This window comes from Fukomys damarensis, unplaced genomic scaffold, assembly GCF_012274545.1.
Source record: "Fukomys damarensis isolate Sample0158 unplaced genomic scaffold, DMR_v1.0_HiC HiC_scaffold_35, whole genome shotgun sequence".
Classification (NCBI taxonomy): domain Eukaryota; kingdom Metazoa; phylum Chordata; class Mammalia; order Rodentia; family Bathyergidae; genus Fukomys; species Fukomys damarensis.
Genome location: NW_022900947.1, coordinates 10,253,128 through 10,274,972, shown reverse-complemented (window position 1 = coordinate 10,274,972; position 21,845 = coordinate 10,253,128). Strand labels below are relative to the sequence as shown.

Here is a 21,845-nt window from a genome sequence, read left to right as displayed (position 1 = left end):
AGAAGAAATTACACCAGCAAGGGCAAATGTGTTTGCTTTACTTTTTTTGTTCACATAAACACAGCGAAAGGTAGGAAGTTGATTGATTCTTACGAACTCAGTAGCCCTGATATTTGGCTGTTTTGCCAGTGTTTCAGTGGTGATTATGTATCTCCCATCTTTATAACTGCTTCAGAAGCAGTTCATAAAATTCTCACCACATTGCTTTTAGGGACATAACAAAAAATTGTGTTACCTGGCTTCAAAGAAAAAGGAACAGGGACATCACCAACAAGTTGGCGGCAGCTACAAGCTGCTGGAGTCTGGACAGGACCGGAAGTCCTGCAGAGGCTGCTCCTGTTATGCTGTTGAGTCGTCCCCGGGGGCTACAGACAGGGCACCAGGAGCATTTGGCCTCCACGTGGAAGGAAGCTGCAGGCCCTGGCTTCACTGCCATCCTGTGTCATCTGAGGGTCCCTGATTATCTCCAGCTGCCTAGGATGCAGCAGTGAATGTATTATCTACCGCACAGGACAAGGAGAGAGCCAGGGACCTCACAGAGGTGCCGGGCAGCGTCTCTTGCACTAAAGCCCAGTATGAAAATTCCCTTTTAACCCCTGCAAACAAGGCCCAGCTCACCTGGACTTCCAGAGAAAACTCATTCCCAGAGCAGCCAGAAGCGTCACACAGTGGGTCCCACGTGCTGGCTGGTGGTAGTTTCCGGGTTCACAGAAAGTAGTTTGTCAAGCTCTGTAGCAAGGGCCAGGGGAAAGCCCATGTGCCTTTTGTCCGGAAGTCCCATTTTAGGGGACGCCTGTGAAGGAAGCAGACCAAACTCTGGAGAAGGCTCCTGAGCAGGAACGTGTTTCTGTGGTGTGAGTTACGAGCGTGAGGAGTTGGAAACAGCCCAGATGTGCAGCCAGCGCAGGGCTGGGGAACGGGTAATCGTGGATGTGTGCTCCTGAGGCCACTGACACGGTAACCGTGATGACCTGCCTCAATGGAAAAAGCTATTAAGGTAATATGTTTCTAAAGGGGTCACAGAATTAGGCAAATTGGATGGAATTTTCCTTTCCTTCTTTCCTTTCTTCCTTCCCTCTCTTCCTTTGTTCATCCTTCTTTACTTGTGACCAAACCCAATACCTCACACATGCTAGGCAAGCGCTTTACCACTGACCTACAACCCTAGCCCTAGATTTCAGGCGGAAATTGTCTTTGTTTCTTCTTGTTTTTGTTTTTCTCTACCTTCTTCTCCCTCCTCCTTCTTTCTTCTCCACACTTTCAACACCCATCCGCCTGTTCTGACCTCCATAATCTTGCAAAAACAGGTCTGGCAGCATATGCATATTTAGAAAACAGTCTGGAAATGATAACTGCTCTGTTTGGAGTAATAGAATTGTCATCCGCTGTGCTGTTGTGGTTTCCCGTCATGTGTATAAGGTGTGATCAAAATATATGATTAATGTTTAAGTTTTAGAAATGTATTGCAGTCATTGCCATGAATCCCCCCCAAAATACCTCTCCCTCGCTTCAAGCACGTTCATCCTATCATAGTGGTCACTTTCTGAAGCAGTTCTGGAGGTCCACTTCTGTAGCAGACATCCCTGCCCAGGGCCGGTGGCACCTGCTTCTTGCCTTCTCTAATTCAGCTCTATTGCTTTATTATCAGGAGTCAGACCGAAGCCCCATGTGGCTCAAACGGGCACGTCAGCTGGCAGAGTTGGGATGATGCTGCTCCTTTGCTAATGGCTGTCACTGAGGCCTAAGTCCTGGTCGGTGAAGTGGCAGGGCCCTGCTGAGTTACATGCAGCTGAGGTCAGCGTGACCCCCAAATATAATCCTTTTCCCTGAACTGTGTCTTCTGGGTTACTTGCTGATTGCACCTGGGTCTAGTACTGGTTTCTTCCGTCCTAGCAAGATAAGCAGTGCCGACTCCCTGACAGCCCTGCCTGGTGCCATCAGGCCAGGTGTTCAGCAGTAATTCACTAGATGACTTCAAAGAATACCCTGCTCCCTATTCCTTCCCACAATTGTGTTCAAGAAATGCTGGATGTGCTTGGGGGTCACGGGCAGCACTGAGCAGACCCAAGACTCAGCTTCTCCACTCTTAAGTCTCGTTTCTGTCTGTTCTTGAATTTGCCTTGTGCTGTGGTGGCTCACAGGAGGTCAGGACCCAAGGCAGAGGTCTTCATAACGTGCCCTTCGCTGCTTCCTATTCTCTTTTGTGAGTATCATTATGAGATCTGGTAAAAAATAAGGCAGTTGCTCCTGCGCAGTGCCATCCATCGGAAGAGCAGGCTCACGAAAACATTACGGTGTGTCTTAAAGCCACGTGTTTGAAGTGAGGGGCAGCGTTATAGGGAGATTAGTGGCAATGTATCTTTTACTGTAATAGCGTAAGAATGTAAACATTCAATGTCATACTGTATGTTAAAACCATGGCAACCCTTCTCCAAACTGTGCTGGACGGGAAAGCCTTTTAGGGCAAGGAGAGCCACGCTGAGCAGATGCATTCCAGTGGGTGAAGCCGTGCAGATGTTTGCGACTGTGGCTTTCGGGGTTTGGGGCTCGGGAGAACCACAGTCCCAGAGCCTCTGCCCTAGTTTGGAAGGACCCTCGGAGGTGTGCCCCATTGGCGGCGCCAGCTGAGGCAGCTCCTGCTCCACAGCTCTGAGACTTTGCCATCCCTGGAGGAACCGCGTGGGCACCTGGACGGAAGCCCCACACGGGGCCCCTGGGGCCCGGCCCAGCCGGTGATCCCGCCCCAGCAGCCCCGCAGTGTATTCCTTCGCGTTCCCTCTTCTTTCTTTCCTAGCTTTGGCAGCAGCCCACCCTCTCACGCCTCTGCAGTGATCTTTCCCACTATGACCCATCCGTCCTCCTATCTCCTCCTCTCAGCAGAGGGCTTTCCCTCCTCCTTCCCAAAGGAGGTAAAAGCCACCGTTCAGCTCCCCACACCCAAACCCCCAGACACGAGCGGTCCCTTCTCAGCCTGGCCAAGGTGCAGGGATCCTCGCCTCCCAGGGAGCCTGCCCTGCTCACCCGGTGGATGCACCTGACAGGCCCACTCCTGCAGCTTCGTTCTCCCTCTCTCTCTCTTGGCCTTTCCTCTTAACCCTGGGGTACGTTCTGTTCTCCCGCTTCCTTAAAAATAAAAGCAGCTTCTGCTAACACCGCCCCTCCCCTGCGCTGTCCTCTGCACATCAGCCTTCTCAGAGCACTGTGAGTTTCCGCCTACACCCTCTCCCACTCCCTCCCCAGTCCGCCTTCCCTCAGCCCCTCCTCTGTCCCTCCACTCTGCCTTCATTCTGTTCTCTCTGCCAGCAGCATCCTCTGGGCCCAGGATAGGGGGACAGCAGTATCTGCAGCAGCTCCCACCCCCTCTGCATCTGCACCCTCCTTCTGCAAACTCTCCTTCCCCTGTGGGTGACCTCACAGCCAGATGGTTTCTGTCCTGCTCTGTGAGTCTCCCTTGCTCTTGTTCGCTTGCTGTCCTTTTGCCACCCGTCCAGAAAAGGCCAAAGCCCTCCAGGCCAGTCCTAGGTGCTCCCCTCTGCAGTCCAGCCCCATGCTGGTTTCTGCCTCCTGCCTTCCCTGACCAGATGTCTGTGCTCCAGACCCCTGCACGGCATCCTCACCAAAGTGTCTCCCTGGCAACACGGCTGATGCCCGCCCCAGCTTCTCTTTCCATTCAGACAGTGTTCTCGGCCCCATCCTTCCTGCCTTCACCTCCTATCCTGCCACCTCTGCCTGTTGTGCTGTGCGTCTTTCGCCCACTGACGTCTCCACTGCCAGCAGCCTCATCAGGTGACCATCACGGTGCCCGGCCATTGATGGCCGTCCATGTGACAACTGTCCAACCATGCCTTACACTGTGTCCTCTGTGCCTCTGCCTTTCCACAGCAACCTCCTGGGTCCCCCAGCCCCACCCCGCTCACCCTTCCCTGCCTCTGAAGCAGCCCCCGTGCCCTTCTCTACCACCGTGGGGATGCAGGGCCATGTCGGCCCCTTCCAGACTCTCCAGGGCCCTCTTCCAGCCTGGAGTCTCTACCTTCTGTTCCTTTCGCAGAGAGGATTGGTTCTCAGTCGCACTGAACAGCAAGTGGAGCAGGCACTGGCATCGTAAGGGTTCCATGATTGTGAGCCCAGGATGGAAGGGGCAGTGCTGCCCACTTCTCTGCGCTGCTCATATCAGGCCGATCTGTTCAGCGTGCAGCTCTGTTATACACCACCAGTTGGTAGCGTGAGTAGGAACTGGTCGGTAGTCCTGGATGCTTTCCGTAGGATTACTAACTTTCTTTGTATTTTTTCCAGGGGGGTTGGACTAGCTTTCCTCTTTTGCTGGTTACTGATGACCCTCGTGGTTCTTACGTTTGTCGTTGGTGTAAATATGGAAAAATTGGTCTGTGAACCTTATGCAAACAGGAAGCTATTCCAGGTAAATATGGTTTTCTGTTCATTGTGGCAGGACTTGAAAGGACAGTTGGATTTCCCCCATAACTTGTGGGTTATGTCAAGAGCACTATAAAAATATGAGTATTTTTTTTTTAATTTTTAATTTTAGATATTGTCTTGCTAAGTTGTCCATGCTGGGTGGCCTCAATACAATCTTCCTGCCTCAGCCTCCTGGAGTCCTGGGATTTCAGGCATGTGTGACTAATCCCAGCTAGTTTGGTTTTAATCCAACTTGTTGAGAGGAAAAAATGTGTGTGTGTGTGTGTATATGTGTGTATTCATATACTTATACATATGTATATAATGGCATTCTTATTTTTTGATTCTATGTGAAATCAGTGCCAGGAATTAAGGCCTGAGATTGTAATATTATGGGAGAACAAAAATCATGCCTCACCCCTGTCATCCCAGCTACTCAGAAGGCTGAGGCAGCAGAATTATAGGTTGGAGGCCAGCCTGGGCAGTTTAGCAAGACTTTATCAATATAAAATTTTCTAAAGGGCCGGGGATATAGCTCAGTGGCACAGTGTCAATGGGCTCCATCTCTGGTGCTGGGAAAAAACATTCTCCTCAGTAGAAGCTCCTCACGGTACTGAGGACGGGAAGGTAGACTCCCACTTTCCTTCTGCACCCTTCTGGAAGCTTCTGACATTTATAGAATTTCTCAAGTGCAGAGTTCTCCACCCAGATGACGTGGGGCCCTGCATTTCAAGCGAAAGGGACCAATAAAGGACACCGTGGTGGCAGAGGCTCGTCCCTGGGGATGTCCGCCGGCCCAGTTGGAACTGAATTTGAGCTTCACGTTCCTTCCCAAAGGAACTCCTTCAGCCCCTGGGGCTCTGTGGAATTCACCTTACTCTTTGAGGAGGTAGTTTTAAATCATGACTCTGGCTTTTTGCTCCAGATTCTGATTTTTAAAATATACTCCTCTTTATCTCATTATATATATATTTTTTCCACCTCGAGTCTGTAGTGAAGTCACGTGAATGACTAAACAGTCATCAGTTGTCATGGAGATGATGTTTTGGTTGCTCATTCAGTTAAGAGAAATTAAATTGAGAGTGTTGATGTATCACATTACTTCACCTGGCCTTTTAATAATACTAGTAAGATACTTTAAAAAGGCTCTGTTATCTGCTCTGCAGTATTGAATCATTAAAAAGTAATTCTTTAAAAGCAAGAGATATTTCAAAACCATTTATTTGGTCAACCATCCCTAATCCAAAATGATCTGAAATCCAAAATTTTCCAAAGTCTGAAATATTTTCAGCACTTACATGACACCATAAATGGGAAAATTCTATACCCTGAAACTTTGTTTCATGTACAAAATAATTTAAAATATTGTATAAAATTACCTTTGGGATATGTGTCTAAGGAGTACATAAAATATAAATGAATTTCATATTTTAGGCTTAGGTCCTTGTCCCCTTTTTGTAAATGTTTCCAAAATCAGAAGAAAATTCTGAAACACTTCTGGTCACAGGCATTTCAGATAAGGGATATTCAACTTGTACTTGTCAGGTATGTACACAGTCATGAATTAGTTTGTCACAAATATTATGGTGCAGACTCAGAGTGTATGAGTTTTAATTTATTTTGTCCAGAGAGAAGTAGTGAAGGGTTGGGTCTATAGCTTCAGGATTTTATAGAAACTATTCTGAAGCAAATTTCCTCTAATTTCTGTCTTCTAATTTCCTCTATTTTCTAATGTGTTTACTGAAATAGAGTTGCAGTCTCAAAAAAATTATCTACAACTTTGATTGATGCTATCCAGTAGTCAATTGATTTATTACAATTACTCTATTATTTTCTAGTTTTAGACTAGAAGTTGATGAGAAATATCATGATATGAAAGTCTCAAAAGTACTTAATAGAATATTCATTTTACTATACGTAGGCATGTTAATGTAAACCTGTTTTTTACAAATCTTATTTCATTTGTTCTAGGTTTTGGACACCCCCTTCTTACTAAATGAGGAATGGGAGTATTATCTCTCTGGCTTGGTACTCAAAAAACCAAATGTTAAACTCACTTTTGAACAAGTTTACAGGTATCACTAATTATATTACTTACTTAATTTGCTGTGTAAAATGGCTTTTCTCCAGTATGAGAATTTTGCTTTCAAAGTATTTCTTTTAACCTTACTCAGAAGACTTTTCAGTTTCAGAGCTGTACTGCTCTCTGGTCTTAGCAAAGAGACTAAAAATAAGACCAGAAAGATAACCCTGAGCCAAGACCTTTGAAACCTGGAATAGTGATGTCTCAGGGTTCCTCTTTCAGAAGTCCCTGGGATTCTCTGGATAAGGCGATCCTATAGTGCCTTACTGGGGCTCTGTGAGAATTAAGCAAACAGTCCAAACCCCAGGTATAATAATGGTGTTGTCATTACAGGGCCGGTCCAAGCCCTCAGACCACCTTCTTCCTCTGCTTCTGGGGTCCCTGTGACCCTGAACAATTCCACTTCCCCTCTATCTAGTAGCAGTTGTGACAGCAAGACTCTCCCCTGGGGGTATTTTAGAGTCCAGCAAGATACCAGAGATTGGAACAGTGCTTGGCATGTCATAAGAACATGATAAAATGACGCATTCCTTACTTATGATTGTTCATCAACACACACTTCCCGTCTTTGACACATAAGAACATGGTAGAACTGCATAACCTAACTGCTAGTATCCCTGGAATGCTGTCTGGGGCACACATTTCTCTCCATCTTGTAAAACCACCTTGGATCTTCAAGGTGCTGTCTGCCTCAGCAGATTGCTCTGTGTAATGAATCGCTCCCTTTTTGCAGCCTTTCCATCACCTGCCTCTTTGCAACTCCTAAGAGAGGAGGATCTCACCGCCCTCTCCTTGGTGGTGAGATCACAGCTGAATGAGGTGACCAAGTGAATGTTCATGCAGCCAACGTCCTTGCCCTGGAAACATCCTCCCCTCTAAGGCAGATCAATTGCAGCCCTTACTCCACCCCATGAGCTGTCTTCCCACTGCCTTGGTCACTTTCTTTCCCCTGCTAGATCTCTTCATCCCATTAGTAAGTGTGTTTTGAGATTCAGCAGCAGCCACACAGCCACATGCTCACGTGAGAGACCCAGGTGACCTCTGGAAGTTGGGAGTTCTCTCTTGAGCCTCCCAAGTAGTGGTAGATCATCTACCAGGACAGGAATAAGCTTGTCCCTAGCCCTGGGTCCTGAGGAACCAGGCGTTCACCACTGTTTAAGCTTCTCCCAATGAAACTGCTAAGGTTTTTTTCTCGCTTCTTAGTTTACTTTTGAAGCAGTCCCCCAAATACCGTATAGCATTCTTTTCTTCTCAATCTAGTGTTACTTCACATCATATACCTGTGCAGATGGTGAAACATTTTTACTGGTCTGATGGTTGATTGTTTTACATGTTTAATCTCTGCTGTTGGCCATAGTGAAAAAAGTCACTTAGAGATTATTTGATGCTAAATCACAGGACAGTTTTAAGTCAACAGTAGCACTTTTATTTTTAATCACAGGGAGACCAGAGGGCTGGAGGGTATGTTTTCTAACATGACACATTCTTAGTGAATGAACTAAAACTACACAGGCAGTGGTAATGCACACTGAGGACAAAATGTCCAAAAGTTGATTGTGTGAGTCAGCTTTGTGTCACTGCGACAAAATACCTGAGAATAACAACTTAAAGAAGGCAACATTTATTTTGGCTAATGGTTTCAGAGGTCTCAGTCCATGGTCGGATGACTGCATTGATTTTCTGCCTATGGTGAGGCAGGACATCACAGAGGAAAGCTGCTCACCTCATGGTGGCCAGGGAACAGGAAAACGAAGACGGGTGAGGCCAGGAACAAGACGTACTCTAAAGGCATGGCCCTGGTGACCTTTTCTTCCAAGTAGGCTCTGCCTATTAGTGGCCCATTCAGCTATTAGCTCACTAATGGATGAACCCATTGGTAAGGTTAACACTCTCTTGATCCATTTGTGGGTTAGGTTTATAGACAAACTGGACTGAGTGTCTGGATGTCTGTGAACGCTAGCTTGTCACCAGCCTTACCTTTAGAATAAATGTTTAAGCATATAGTTAGTAAATGAAGACAAAATACTGAGAATCAGAGGGGAGCCAGAGATTTAGCTCATTGTTGGTTCTACTCCTTGCCTCACAAATGCAGGGTCCCAGGTTCAATCCCCAGTACCAAAAAACAAAACAAAACAAAACAAAACAAATCAGAGGGGAATTGGGCTTGGCAAGGGCGTTAATAAAGCCCATGATAAACTTTGTAGGGCATCTCTTTCCAGGAAGTATAATTTTTGAATTTTTTAAAGAGAATTTATTTCTTCTCTATTTGCAAACCTGTCTGCAGCAGTACAGGAAATAACATAAAGGAAACAGACAGAAAGATATATTTATCAGTCGCATTGTATCTGTTCCGAAACTAAGACAGTTCAGCAGCAGGGAAAGACGGCAGGAGTGGTGAGTGCTGTGAATTCTGTGTGCCAAGGATGGCGCTTGGCACCCACTTGTGTCTCCATAAGTCACACGTTGAGAAACAGACTCTTGCCGCCTCCTTAATCAGTGGGTGCAGGTAGCCACGTTGCTTTCCTGGGTCATGATTTCTCTATCTTCCCACAGTGATTGCAAAAATGATAAAGGCATTTACACCAGCCTTAAACTAGAGAACCGTTTCAACATCAGTGAGGAACTCGACATTCAGGAGGTGAGAACCAGCCGTGTACTTGACACATTGTGACGCTACTTAAACTCGTCTTTCTTTTTGTTGAAATTGATGTGAAATTCCCTAAGATAACATAAACCATTTTAAAGTGACATTTAGTATATCCACAAGGTTGTACAATCCTCACCTTGATCAAATTCTAAAACATTTTCTCACCCCAAACTGTTTGTCCCTCTTGTGGCCTCAATTTTTCTTGTGGATCACCCAAGATCCTTAAAAAGGATCTCACTTAAGACCTTGCCCAGGAAATGATTTCATTGCACTAAGTTTTGATGATCCTTTAGGAAAAAGTCCCACCTGCTCCCCAGGGAGGTTAGTTCTCCAAGACCAGCCCCCTTTTTCTACCAGGTCCCAGATTGGGAAGTATGGCCCATACTGTCCTCATTCCTGTGTGTCACATGGCCCCAGTATGGCCTCTGCTGGCAAGAAGCAGGAAGGATGAAGCAGACAGAGTGACCTTCTTGCCTGCTTTGCTCCAGTGCACACCCCAGTCTGAGTCTGAAGACTCTGAAGAAGGGTCAGTCCAAACACACTGGACGGAAGGAAGCAGTGAAGTCCCTGCTATGTGGGTCTAGAGTATGATTAGCCTAGAAGGATCTGGAGAGCTCTCCTCCTTTGGGGCTTCCATAATGAGAGTAGATCCTAAGAGGTACCAAAGAAGGAGTTGACCTCCAAGCCCTGCGGTTTGCTGATTAAGGCATCATGGAAGTGACCACAAGGCCATGATGATTTGACAGTTCTCAAATATGAGGAACTTTATTATTATTATTATTATTATTATTATTATTATTATTATTATTATTTGATACCGGGGATCAAACTTGGGTCCTTGCTCTTGCGAGGCAGGCAGCACAACCGCTGAGCTAAATCCCTGGCCCTGGAACTTTACTTATTTGAAAGCTGCATATGAAATTTTATTGACTGTCTTCCCTAAGCACTCCTTGCCTGTTCTTTAATGAAATACAGTTTTGTAACTAAATCCTAATTAAAAGCCCTCTTTCCCCATCACACCATGAGCCATTTCCTCTGTGCTGTGCTGGGTGGCAGTTTGAGAGCCTGCCCCCTGGGTCATGCTGCCTGAAGCCATTGACAGGTGAGCCCCAGATCAACAAACGTCACTATGATCTTTGCCCAAGTAACCAAACACTGTTTCCCAGAAGGTATCGCTCACGTCTTCCTGCTGCCCAGTCCTAGCCTTCCTGTGCTGGTCTCATCCCTAGAATGCCAGCGTACCCCGTCCCTTCCAGCATCTGTGTTTGTTGAGGCTGGGAGTTCAGAAGCCACCTCCTCTCTACAGTCCCCTCTGGCCGATGGGTCCCTTTGAGTTCTTTCTCCCTGGTGTCCCAGTGGAATTCACGTCCCTCTCTTATGACAGGTGTTCGCTTTGAGGTCTTTGAGGTGGCAGGTAGAACGAAGAGTGCTTGCCGTGGACCTACAGGGGCAGGGAAGGAAGAAATGCCAATCCAGTGTATGCACACACCTGTGCCTGTATAATTTTATTATTCTCTTATAGCATTAAATTGGTGACATCCTTTGAGAATAACGGATTGTTTAAAACTTTTGTGTCATGCAGCATACTGGAAACATATTGAGTGAATTTGAAAATCTGAATGTAAATCTTGATAATATTGTTCTGCTGGATGCAGAAGGAAGAAAAAACCTTCAGGCCTTTGCAACTTCCGGAATTCAGGATATAGATTATGACACCTTCTTGGCTCAGGTAAATACATCTGCGCACGTGTGATCTTTTGGGACGATTGCAATACTAGGCGTGCATTTTTTAAATTTGTGTTTTTAATGAGAGAAGATTCACATAACATGCCATCACGGTTTTTAAAGGGGTTAATTTAATGACATTTAGTACATTCACAATGTTATATAATTACCATCTCTATTTGGCTTCAAAAGATTTTCATTGCCCTAAAGGAAATGCTCTGTCACTGCCAGCTGCTCCCCACCCCACACGCACTCTCATCTCCCACCGTTCTGTGTTGTATTCCTGTGGATTTTCCTACTCTGGATGTTCCTGTACATAGAATGTACAGTAATGCAACCTTTTGTGTCTGACTTCCTACACGTAGCGCGCTGTGGAGGTTCTTGGGTGTTACAGCAGGTGTCAGTACTTCATTCTTTTTTGCGGTTGAATATAAAAGTGGCAGGTGTAAAGCAGAAGGAAGACTGTCAGAGAAGAGGGAAGGGACAGGGAATGGGGGACAGGTGCAATCAAAGCATGATATATGCATGAAAATGCCACAAGGAAACTCAGTAGTCTGCGTAACTAATATGTGCTAACAAAAATATATATTAGAGCTGGGCAATTAGCTCAGTGGTGCTGCTGCCTCCTTCGCAAGCACAAGGTCCTGAGTTCGATCCCCAGTACCAAAAAATACACACACACACACACACACACACACATTAGAAAAATAGTGCATATAAGTAAGAATGTTGTCACCTATGTGAGAGTTTCTAGCCTTTATTGTTTCATAATTATGGACCCATGTTCAAACTAGATTTTGTTAAGGTGTAAAAATCTCCTATCCGTAACACTATTTTTGTTTACCTCTTTTGTAGACTGATAAAACCCCTGTGAAAGTGAATCTTTTATCATTTTCGCTTGACCTAGAAGACAAAGTAAAAAATTTGGTGAGTTCAAATAGTCTCTTTCAGTGCTGTAGGAGTTGTAGAGATCTCACGTCAATACTGGGGTGAGCAACTGAAGTTTCTTTTTGGCACGAGTTTAACTCTGTTGAAAAGGCCTGTCTGATGCAGGTTAGCAGTTCTTATCAGCAGCCATTGCCGTGCTGCTTTCATATATACACACACAAATGCACACGAGCGCATGCACGTGTGCCATTTTTCTTGTAGAGTAGAGAATAGAAACTGGGGTATGGGTCGAAAATTCCATGGGGTGCTTTGCATCATGGGTAGTAAGTAGAAAATGGTAGGAGAGGCACTGTTAGACTCCATAGTCTTCCACTTCATCACCTCCTCTGCTGGGTGATGACCTGAACTGCTCTCTTCCCAGAAACAGCAGACCAGTAATGAGGATCCTGGGCTCTGGAGGAAGACCTGGGTTTACTCAGCCTCTTCATAACAGTAGGAGATTGAGCAAGATATTTTGCTGTTCTGTGCCTGTGCTTCCCTATCTGTAAAATGGGGGCACTAGTACCTTCCCTATAGGACTGTTACAGTTAATGTATTAAATACTAAGCGTGGGTTAAACAAACAGTTTTGGGCTGGACCTTGGTTTTCTCATCTGTGAAACAGGGAAACCCATAGTGGCTGTGGCACAGTGTGGCAGAGAAAGGAAGAACACAGTTTCTGGGGCTTAGGAAAAGTTCTTCCCTGGGTGTGAGGTATGGTGAGAGTCCCCAGCTCTGTGATGACAATGGGGTTCCTGGCACAGCCCCTCATGGCCGGCCCCTGCACCCAACTGCAGCCATCAGTTTCCAGTTCTGGAGATGGCACAGGCTCATGTCATGGCAGCTGGTGCCCCCGTGTGCACAGTGGGGGCTTCGCAGTCTGGTGAGAGTGTGCGTCTGTATTTCCTTTCTTCTCTTTGTAGCCCCCAGGAAATGTGAAAGATGGCCTCCGAACCCATGCACAGACTCTCAGAGGGATACATCACCAGCAAGTCCTGCCTATGGAGCAGTCACTGGTAACGGTCACCAGCCTGTGATATCTCCCTGGGCCCTGAGCCACATAGGCGGCACCTGCTTGGCTTTGATTTAACTCAAGGACTCCTGCTGACCTCACAGAGGTCCTCGCCATGATTTCAGCCTCAGTTCTGAAGAACATAAATCCGAAATTGCACCACCCTCCCTCTTCCTTCCTCTCCCTTCTCCCAGTGAGTGTCAGCAGGGAGTTGCCCTGGTGCCCGGATCCTGCACCCTTGCTCTGGTTTCTGCTGCTCTTCGCAGTCTCCTGAACCATGGATTTAGCACAGTGCTGGTGACTTTGTTCTGACTCTGTCTCACTGTTTTCCAATTCTTTTTCTCCAAACTCTGCCTAGAAATATATGAAGGTGAGGGTGAGTGCTTCTCTTCCCACATCCAGCAGCCACGTGGCTCTACTGCCTGTCTCTGCAGCCACTGTTTTCTTCTCTTTCCCATCCTGGCCGTCCCTGGCTTCTCCCTCCCTTCAAGGCAGTAAAAACAGTTTTCAGCCCCAAAAGAACAAGGGCTATAGAATTAAGCTGACCTCAGTTCACATCCTGCTTCTGCCTTTCTGAAGCACTGTAGCTTCTGCATTGCCTCATGTAAAAATAAAACTTTTAAAAATCAAGCATGGAGATATCAGGAATGATTCCTGCCTTGCCTGACCTGGCTTGCAGAGATGAAGGACTGCTGATATCAGAGAGACTCAGAAATTGAGGAATGGCTGTTTGCGTGCTAGCCCAGGGCAGAACTGAGGGGGATTTGTGCTCCTGGGTCAGTTGCTCAGGTTTGGAGATGTACGTTGCATCCCGTCACTCCAAAATCCAGTCTCTGGGTCTCGTTGTAATCGTCTCTCTCTTTCTCCTGCTGACTTCGTAATTCACTGGGGATGTCACAAAGTCCTTGTGTCGAATTTGCTTCATGTGTACTCCGGGCTTCTCGTGATTCTTAGCTATCCTTGATTTCACCAGTAGAAAGTTCTTAAGGTTTTAAGCTGGTTTTGCATTTTCCTTAAACCCTTTTCTTCAGTTGGACAGGGCTCCTTGGCCTCTTCGGAGCTAGGGCAATCTGGTCATTCAGAGGCAAATTGCTTTACACGTGACCTATGGCCTAAAACAGGGGTTGTCAAACTATGGCCTTCATGAAAGACAGCCTGAGGGCCATATCTAGTCTGCTGCCGGTTTTTGTAAATAAAGTTTTATTGGAACATGGTCATGCTCACTTACTGAACAACTGTGGCTGTTCTTGTTTGTAAAGGCAAAGCAGCATAATTGGGACAGACTAAAGCCTAAAGTCGTTACTGAATGGCCCTGTATAGATAAGGATGGCCACTCGTGACTTAAAGCACTCAGGTGAACCACACCTGTTTTTAAAAGTGCTTAAGTACCTTCCGCTTCGATCAAACCCGCATCAAGAGGATTTCTTGGATACTTTGCATGTGTTATGCTGCTGCACAGAGCTTTCAATTATGTATCCTGATTTTCTTCTTCAGATTTTCTTACACTAGAGACATGGAAGATACTTGTCACAACTTGTGTGTGTGCTGCTTTTTCCAGAAGGAAACCCTTCCTGTGTAAAGTCAGATTTGATGGCTGTATTGGGGGAGGAGGACACAAGACACATGATCTTGCTGCTTTGTGTAATAATTTAAGAAATATTTTGTTTGTTCCCCAGAACAATTTAAAAAAAAACATCAGGATACTTCAACGCACAAGCAGTGGACTGAAGGTCAGCATTTATTTTGTTTTTCTGTCGTGGGTTTTGTTCTCTAATACCATGCACAGAATTTCAAAGATGTTGATTTTTTAAATAGGTATTCAAATTTTTTAAAAAAATCTCAGTTATCTACTCATTTTAAACCAAGTTTCCCTACCATATTCTTTCTACAAATGCTTCTGTGGATGCAAACTCCTGCTTAGGTGGTTAGATATACAGATGAAAAGATCTGTGTTTTAATGTGCAGGATGCAGGCGTAGTCACTGCAAAAGTGCATCGGTCACTGTTGCAGAGATAGTGCTGTGTAACAAACTGTCTACCTCAGAGCCTCCTGAGCATTTTATCTTCACTCCTGGGCTGACCACTGGCTTTCTTGTATGTCTTCTGCATGGAACAGCCACCCTAAGGAGCAGCTCCCATCTGGGTCACCTCATGTTCTCTTGGTGGAAGATATGAGTTCAGGGGCAGAATGGAAATGCTGGGGTCTTTTTGAAGCCACTGTTCAGAACCAGCAGCACTGCTGCTCTGCTGCCCAACGCAAGTGACATGGCCACACCCGTGGTCATCATTGCCAGGTTGGCAACATCAAAGACCTCGCCCCATATCTGGCTCAAAGCAAGCGCTTGTGCTGGGGCCCTGTCCTTCCCCACCCTCCGAGAGCTGGGGCGCTCCATATCTGTGGGTTCTACATCTGCAGGTTCAACCAAAGATAGAATCAAAAATATTTTGAAAAAAAAAAACTTATCTGTACTGAACATGAGCAGACTCTTGTCATTATCCCCTGAACAAGGTACTGTAACAACTGGCTATACAGTGTTTATATTGCATTAGGTATTATGTGGTATTTATACACAATGGAATATTACTCTGCTGTGAAGAGGAATAAATTCGAGGTATTTGTAGAAAAATGGACGCATGTTGAGACCATAATGCTAAGTGAAATAAATCAGACAAACAAGCTTAAATATCACAGTTTTTTTTAATATGAAAAACTCAGACTATAAAAAATTGAAGAGCAAAGTAAGGCAGATAATAGGAAACAAGGAGATGGATCTTTTGCAGATGGGAAGGAGATCAAGAGATGGAAGGGCCTGGGATTTGGCTCAGTGGTGCCGCCACCTGCCTGGCAAGTGCAAGGTCCTGAGTTCGATCCCAAGTACCAAAAAAAAAGAGAGAGAGAAAGAGAAAGAGAGAGATGAGGGAGGTGGGAGGAAGGGGATTAAAAAAGAATCAAGATGTGTTAGGTACACATACCAACGCCCCACTGTGGATATAATCATTATGTACTGCAGATATGTACTAATAAAAATAAAAATTATTTTAAAAAACCAAGTAATCTGGGGATGATTTAAAGTGTAGAGGAAAGGGCTGAGGATTTGACTCAGTGGTTCTGCCTCCTGCCTTGCAAAAGCAAGGACCCAAGTTCAGTACCCAGTACCCTCCAAAATAAAACAAAAAAATTGTAGAGGAAGGTGTGATATGTGTAGGTTATATGCAAATACTATGCCATTTTATACAGGGGACGTGAATGTCTGTGGATTTTGGTACCCAGGAGAGGCTCCTGGAATTAATCACTAGGGACAACTGTGCTTGAATTGAGTTGCACATCATCTGATTAATCCCTCCGTCACTCATTACACCTCCAGTTGTTGTTGTGTTTTCCAGGAGAAAGTGAACAAGGTCCTTGTCTCTCTGGATTCTGCTCAGAACTTTGTGGCAAACAATATCTCCTCCATTATTGTTGACGTGAGTTTTCTTTTTAAAAATATCAGCATCACCCTAATCAAGCATGTGTCCATTCCATGATTAAATATCCAGCAAATTTAACTATGCTGTTGTCATTTTAGTGATTTTACTCATCTTTGATTTATTTCTAGGAAACTAAGAAGTATGGGCAAATCATACTAGGACACTTTGAACGTTATCTTCAGTGGGTCAAGGACGCTGTAAGTTCATCTTTTTATGACTATAAAGGGGCCACATCTTAGAGAAGTCATGTTCCAGGGAAAAATCTGGAGGAAATAAAATTCAATTCCTGGTAATTTGCTGGGAATTGAGAGCACTCTGAATATGAGGACCAAGCCCTCTAGGGCCACCCCACCAAATAAAGGACATGCCCCTTCTGGACTCCTCTGTCCCTTCAGTTATGTTTTTGTATGGTTCTTCCATTTTATTCTCACCTCCTCTGTCAAATAACAAAGGGGTGAGATAAAAACTTTGGACTAAAATGCTCTGCTGGACATGCATGTTTAATCCTCTCAGCTAATCTGCTAGGAGGGCTTCCTTGTCCCAAGTAAGAAACAGATGAACCTAGAAAACAAGGCTCAGAGAGAAGAAAGATCTTGTGTAAAGCCAATAACGCAACACACAGCAAAACTCAACCATACAAATTAGCATCCAACAAAATGAAATACCTAGGAATTAGTCTAACAAAAGAAGCAAAAGACCTCTACACTGAGAACTACAACACTCTGAAAAAAGAGATCAAAGAGGATATAAGAAAATGGAGAGATAGCTCTTGCTCCTGGGTAAGAAGAAACAATATAGTGAAAATGGTCATACTTCCAAAACCGCTGTACAGATTCACTGCAATCCCGATTGAAAGCCCAACAGTATATTTCACAGAACTAGAGAAAACAACCAAAAATTTATTTGGAACCAGAAGAGAGCTAGAATACTAAAAGCATTTCTAGGCAACAGAGACATGGCAAGAGGACATCACAGTTCCCAAACTGAAACTATACTACAAAGCCACTGTGATAAAAACAGCATGGTACTGGCAAGGAAACAGACCCGTGGATCAGTGGAATGGATTTGAAGATGCAGAAACAACTCCAGATGTACTCAGCTGCCTCATTTTTGACAAAGGAGCCAAGCATCTTCACTGGAGGAAAGATAGCCTCTTTAATAAGTGGTGTTGGAAAAACTGGATTTTAACTTGCGAAAGATTAAAACTAGACCCCTATCTTTCACCATGCACTAAAATAAAATCCAAGTGGATTAAATATCTAAATATAAAACAGAAAAATAAACTTGCTGAAAGATAAGTCAGGTAGAATTCTTTTTTTTTTTTTTTTTTGGTAGAATCCTTGAAAACATTAGCATAGAAAAAGACTCTATGAACAAATCCTCAGTAGCACAGGAACTAGCACAAAGGATCAACAACTGGGATCTCATTTTTTAAAAAAAGTTTCTGCACTATAAGAGAAACCACCAACAAAACTAAGAGACAACCTACAATGTTGGGAAAAAAATTTTTACTAGCTATTCCTCAGACAGAGATCAACTATCCATAATACATAAAGAATTCAAAAAAGCCAGATCCCTTAAATATAAAGACCTGATTTAAAAGTGGGCATCTGAAAAATGAACAGACATTTCTCAGACAAAGAAGTAACAGCAGCAAATAAATATATGAAAAAAATGTTCAGTATCATGGGTCATTTGAGAGATGCGGATGAAAACAACACTGAGATTCCACCTCACCCAGAAAGAATGGCTGCTATCAAGAAGTCAATAACAAATTCTGTCAAGAACCATAACAAATGTGAGAAGAAAGGAGATCCTCTCCATTGTCGGTGGGAGTGCAGACTGGTGCAACCACTGTGGAAATCAATGTGGAGATACCTCAAAGAGCTGGGATTAAAGGTCTTATTTGACCTAGCTATTCCTCTGCTGGGTATTTTCCCAGAAGAATTAAAAGGATCATGCCACACTGATATATGCGCACCCGTGTTTATAGTGGCACAGTTTGTAATAGCTAAAAGTTGGAAGTAGCCCAATTGCCCATCAACTGGAGACTGGATAAAGATGTGTTTTTTTTTTATAAAATGGAGTACTACTCAGTCATAAAGAATGAGAAACTAAAGATTTATACCTAAGTGGATGCACATTGAGGTCATACTCAAGCGAAATTAAGAGGACATGTATAAATAGCGAATAGTTTCTGTGGTGTTAAAAACTAAAAGTGTAAATAAGGATCAAAATGTATAATTGACATTATGCAATAGGAAGAAAAGGGCTAAAGGAGTAGAGGAAGTGGGATGGGTAGGGGAAAGATAAGAAGGGAAAAGAAAAAATATGAGACAGGCAAAAAAAAATGGAAACAAAGTCTTTGTAAATAGGGAAGGGTAGAGGGGGCGAAGGGAGGGCAGGAAAATGGAGAATAAATAAGAACCAAGGTACATCATGTACAAGATCCCAATGATGAATGTCATTGAATGTATACCTAAAATGTACCACTTAATGGAAAAAAAGAACCAGATGTCAGCTCTGTGACCTAAGGAATGCAGGTCCTTTTAGGAAAGCAGGCCGGAAGAAAGTGGTGTGCCCAGTTCTCGTGGAGTTTTCTGAGTGTGGCTCAGTGAAAGTTTGCCTTTGTATCTCATCCCCACAGGTCACTAAGAAAATGGTGTCCTGCAAGCCCGTGGCCAATGCCCTGGACTCTGCCATCAATGTCGTTCTGTGTGGCTACATTGTCCACCCTCTGGTAAGACTTCTGCTCTCCAAAGGAGCCAGAATAAGTCCACCATCTTGGATTCCCGGCCAGATGGTAACACAGACTATAATAGTAGTTTATCTGCTTGGATCTGATACAGTTCTAGGGTCCAAACCCTACAGTCTAGATGGGTGAGTTAGTACTGGTCCCTAATAGTCTAGAGACGTGAACGTCCTAGCTGCCGATCTTCATTCTCTACTAAGTCACATTACAGAAGTGAGAACAAAATTGCCTGCTGGGAATCATCAGAAAGGATCAGTCATTGGTGCGCCCATGGCCAGTACTGCAGGATTCCAAGCGGAACTCTGCACAACCCCAGGGTTACACCGAACTTACTTTTTGATTTCCAAGGCCTCTACGATGTGACCACTGGGATGATAAGTTTCAGTTCACCAGGGTGATTCATCCCTCGGTGTTCCCTGTCTCTCCACCAGCTCATCCCCTCACCAGCTCTGCTTAGTGTCTCCCTGGCTTCCCACTGGATCAGGATGAAGATCCACCCCCTGCCTGTCACAGCCCCCCTTTCTCCCTGGGCTCCACACATCCTCGTTTTCTTTCGTCTCTTTAACTGCATCTCGGCTTCCTCCCGCCGGGCCTCACGCTCAGCCTCATTTTCTGCCTGGACTGGAGACCGGCCCAGGCACTTTCCTTTCCTGCCTCCCATCATCCCTCCACCCCGTCCCGCCCCCTGCTCCCCAGCTAATTTCCCAGATCAGACTCTAAATTCCAGCTCTGCTCCTCCGTTGTCAGAACTCTGACTTTGAAAATGATTGAAATTGTCTGAGCTTCTCCCCCGCATCCGTGAAGGGCACTGTTTCTGTGGGTTCAGTGAGACTAAGTGAACTCCGTCAGGATCATTCTCGATACGCTGACACTCAGTAATGTTTGCCACTGTTGCTTGCTCAGTTTTGAGGTCTCTGCTCAAAGCAAGCTTTTTTTCCAGCAAGAATGTTCTGATCCTCCAAACCACAGGGCTCCCTTCCTCACCTATCCACAGAATGCTCCGCTTTTCTGGTAGCGATGATGTTGCTGTTGAATTACACGTGTGTGACACTCTGAGATCCGCCCTCTGTACACACGAGAGCTCAGCCCCATGAGGACAGGGCACAGTTACTGTGGTGTCCCTCACGGGGAGCCTGTCTGGCAGGGAGCAATTGCTCAGCAACCTTCAGAAGAGGTTGAATTCAATAGGGAGACTTCGTCGAGACCCTGGCACATGCCATGCATTGCTCCTGTCTCCGTGAAGATGAAGGATGCCACTGTCCCAACTGCTAGACTGCCAGACTCTTGGTTAGAAGTCAGGGCAGAAAAGGGGGGCCATGTAGTGCGTGGTCAGAAGCTATTTTGGAGGGTCCCAGACTGAATCATCGCTGGGCGCTTCTGTCCCTCTTCTGGAAAAAAAAAACAGGATCCACTTAAGGTTCCCAGAAGAAGAATTGGATTATAATGTGATATGGTATTTTACACAATGCTTGGTGTGTGTTAGTTCACAAATGAGTTTGAAGAACAAAATGAAAATGCATGTTAAAAAAAGAAATTTTTCCCCAACTAGTTGCTATTTTGCATTTCCTCTCTTCGGAAGCATTTGATTCCCCTGACGCTTTTTTGTTTTTCTCCCAGAATTTGTTTTGGTTTGGCATAGGACAAGCTACTACACTGCTGCTCCCGGCTGTGATCTTTGCTGTGAAGTTGGCCAAGTACTACCGCCGCATGGACTCGGAGGATGTGTATGATGAGTGAGTAGCGGAGCTTCCTCTCTGGGAGTCTGGGGACCATTTTCGAAGGAGCGCTGCTGTCCTAGAGCTGCGAAACAGGAGCTCTGTGATGAGCCTGCATTTGACCTTTTCCTTAAACGCTGGGCCGTTCCTGTCCTGGTGGGCTCTCCGTTCATTTGTTTGTTTGGGTTCTGTACTGATTTTCTTAGGCTTGTCCTAACTGTTTTCTTTCTCTTGCTTAGTCTCAGTGTCTTTAACCAGCTTTCTTATTTCTCATTCGCAGTTCCGCTCTCTCGGGGACTTGGCATTTTACTTTATGATAACTGTTGTTACTGCTTTTCCCTTGGGCTCTGTAGTGCACCCTTTGCTTGTGTGTGGTGAGCTGTGTGTCTCGTTGTTACTTCGCTCATCTTCTCACCAGGTTTTTCTCTAGAACTTGCACTGTCAGGCGTCCTGGAGGAAATATGTGGGAGGGTAGCTGCTGAGTTTGAACAGCAAGCAGACAAGAAGTAATTCTGTCTCCCTTCTTTTGTATTTTATAGTGTTGAAACTCTACCCATGAAAAAGTAAGCCTTTTTTTTTTTTAACTATCCATAGATGGGTTGAGGGAGGCTCTAAGGATTATATGACAGATTTTTAAATGAAACTAATAATGCCTTAATTCCATTAAAAATGATAGACATATCCAAGTAGAAATTGTGACACCTCTTAAAATGAGGACCAGCACACAGAAGGTTTAAGAAACACTTACTAAATGAATGAACATTTTATATGTTAACTTTATTTATAAAGTAGTCACTTCCATCTTCCATTTTTAAAGGGAGTGAAATACATGTATACCATTAGAACTTCTTTGCAGACTTAACATACTGTCACATGCTTTTCATGACCATTACATTGTCTGTGTATTCTCTGAGGTAAACGTTTCATCATAGAGATAACATGGTGTTTTTGGTGTATTTATTTTTGTTACAGTATGGAAAATGGTAATAATGGTTATCATAAAGATCATTTATATGGTGTTCACAATCCCGTTATGACAAGGTAACTCGCCCGGAAGTGCATGCCTGTCCTGTGACCAATCTGCTTGTTCCTTGTAGATCAGCCC

General features: G+C 44.7%; 1 protein-coding gene across 8 annotated transcripts in view; it reads left to right on the top strand.

Annotated features, from left to right (window-relative positions):
• Positions 1-21,845, top strand: part of Prom1 (prominin 1) — a 101,905-nt gene that overhangs the window by 74,925 nt on the left and 5,135 nt on the right. For 6 of the 8 annotated variants that reach the window (XM_010641874.3, XM_010641872.3, XM_010641871.3 and 3 more), the window contains 13 exons: positions 4,294-4,417; positions 6,385-6,488; positions 9,050-9,134; positions 10,726-10,872; positions 11,724-11,795; positions 12,718-12,810; positions 14,483-14,536; positions 16,190-16,270; positions 16,402-16,470; positions 18,921-19,013; positions 20,643-20,758; positions 21,280-21,303; positions 21,713-21,781. In XM_010641874.3, the coding sequence (XP_010640176.1) occupies positions 4,294-4,417; positions 6,385-6,488; positions 9,050-9,134; positions 10,726-10,872; positions 11,724-11,795; positions 12,718-12,810; positions 14,483-14,536; positions 16,190-16,270; positions 16,402-16,470; positions 18,921-19,013; positions 20,643-20,758; positions 21,280-21,303; positions 21,713-21,781 (1,131 nt within the window). The remainder of the gene's footprint in view (positions 1-4,293; positions 4,418-6,384; positions 6,489-9,049; positions 9,135-10,725; positions 10,873-11,723; positions 11,796-12,717; positions 12,811-14,482; positions 14,537-16,189; positions 16,271-16,401; positions 16,471-18,920; positions 19,014-20,642; positions 20,759-21,279; positions 21,304-21,712; positions 21,782-21,845) is intronic. The other 2 variants (XM_010641878.3, XM_010641879.3) reach the window with 2 other exon arrangements.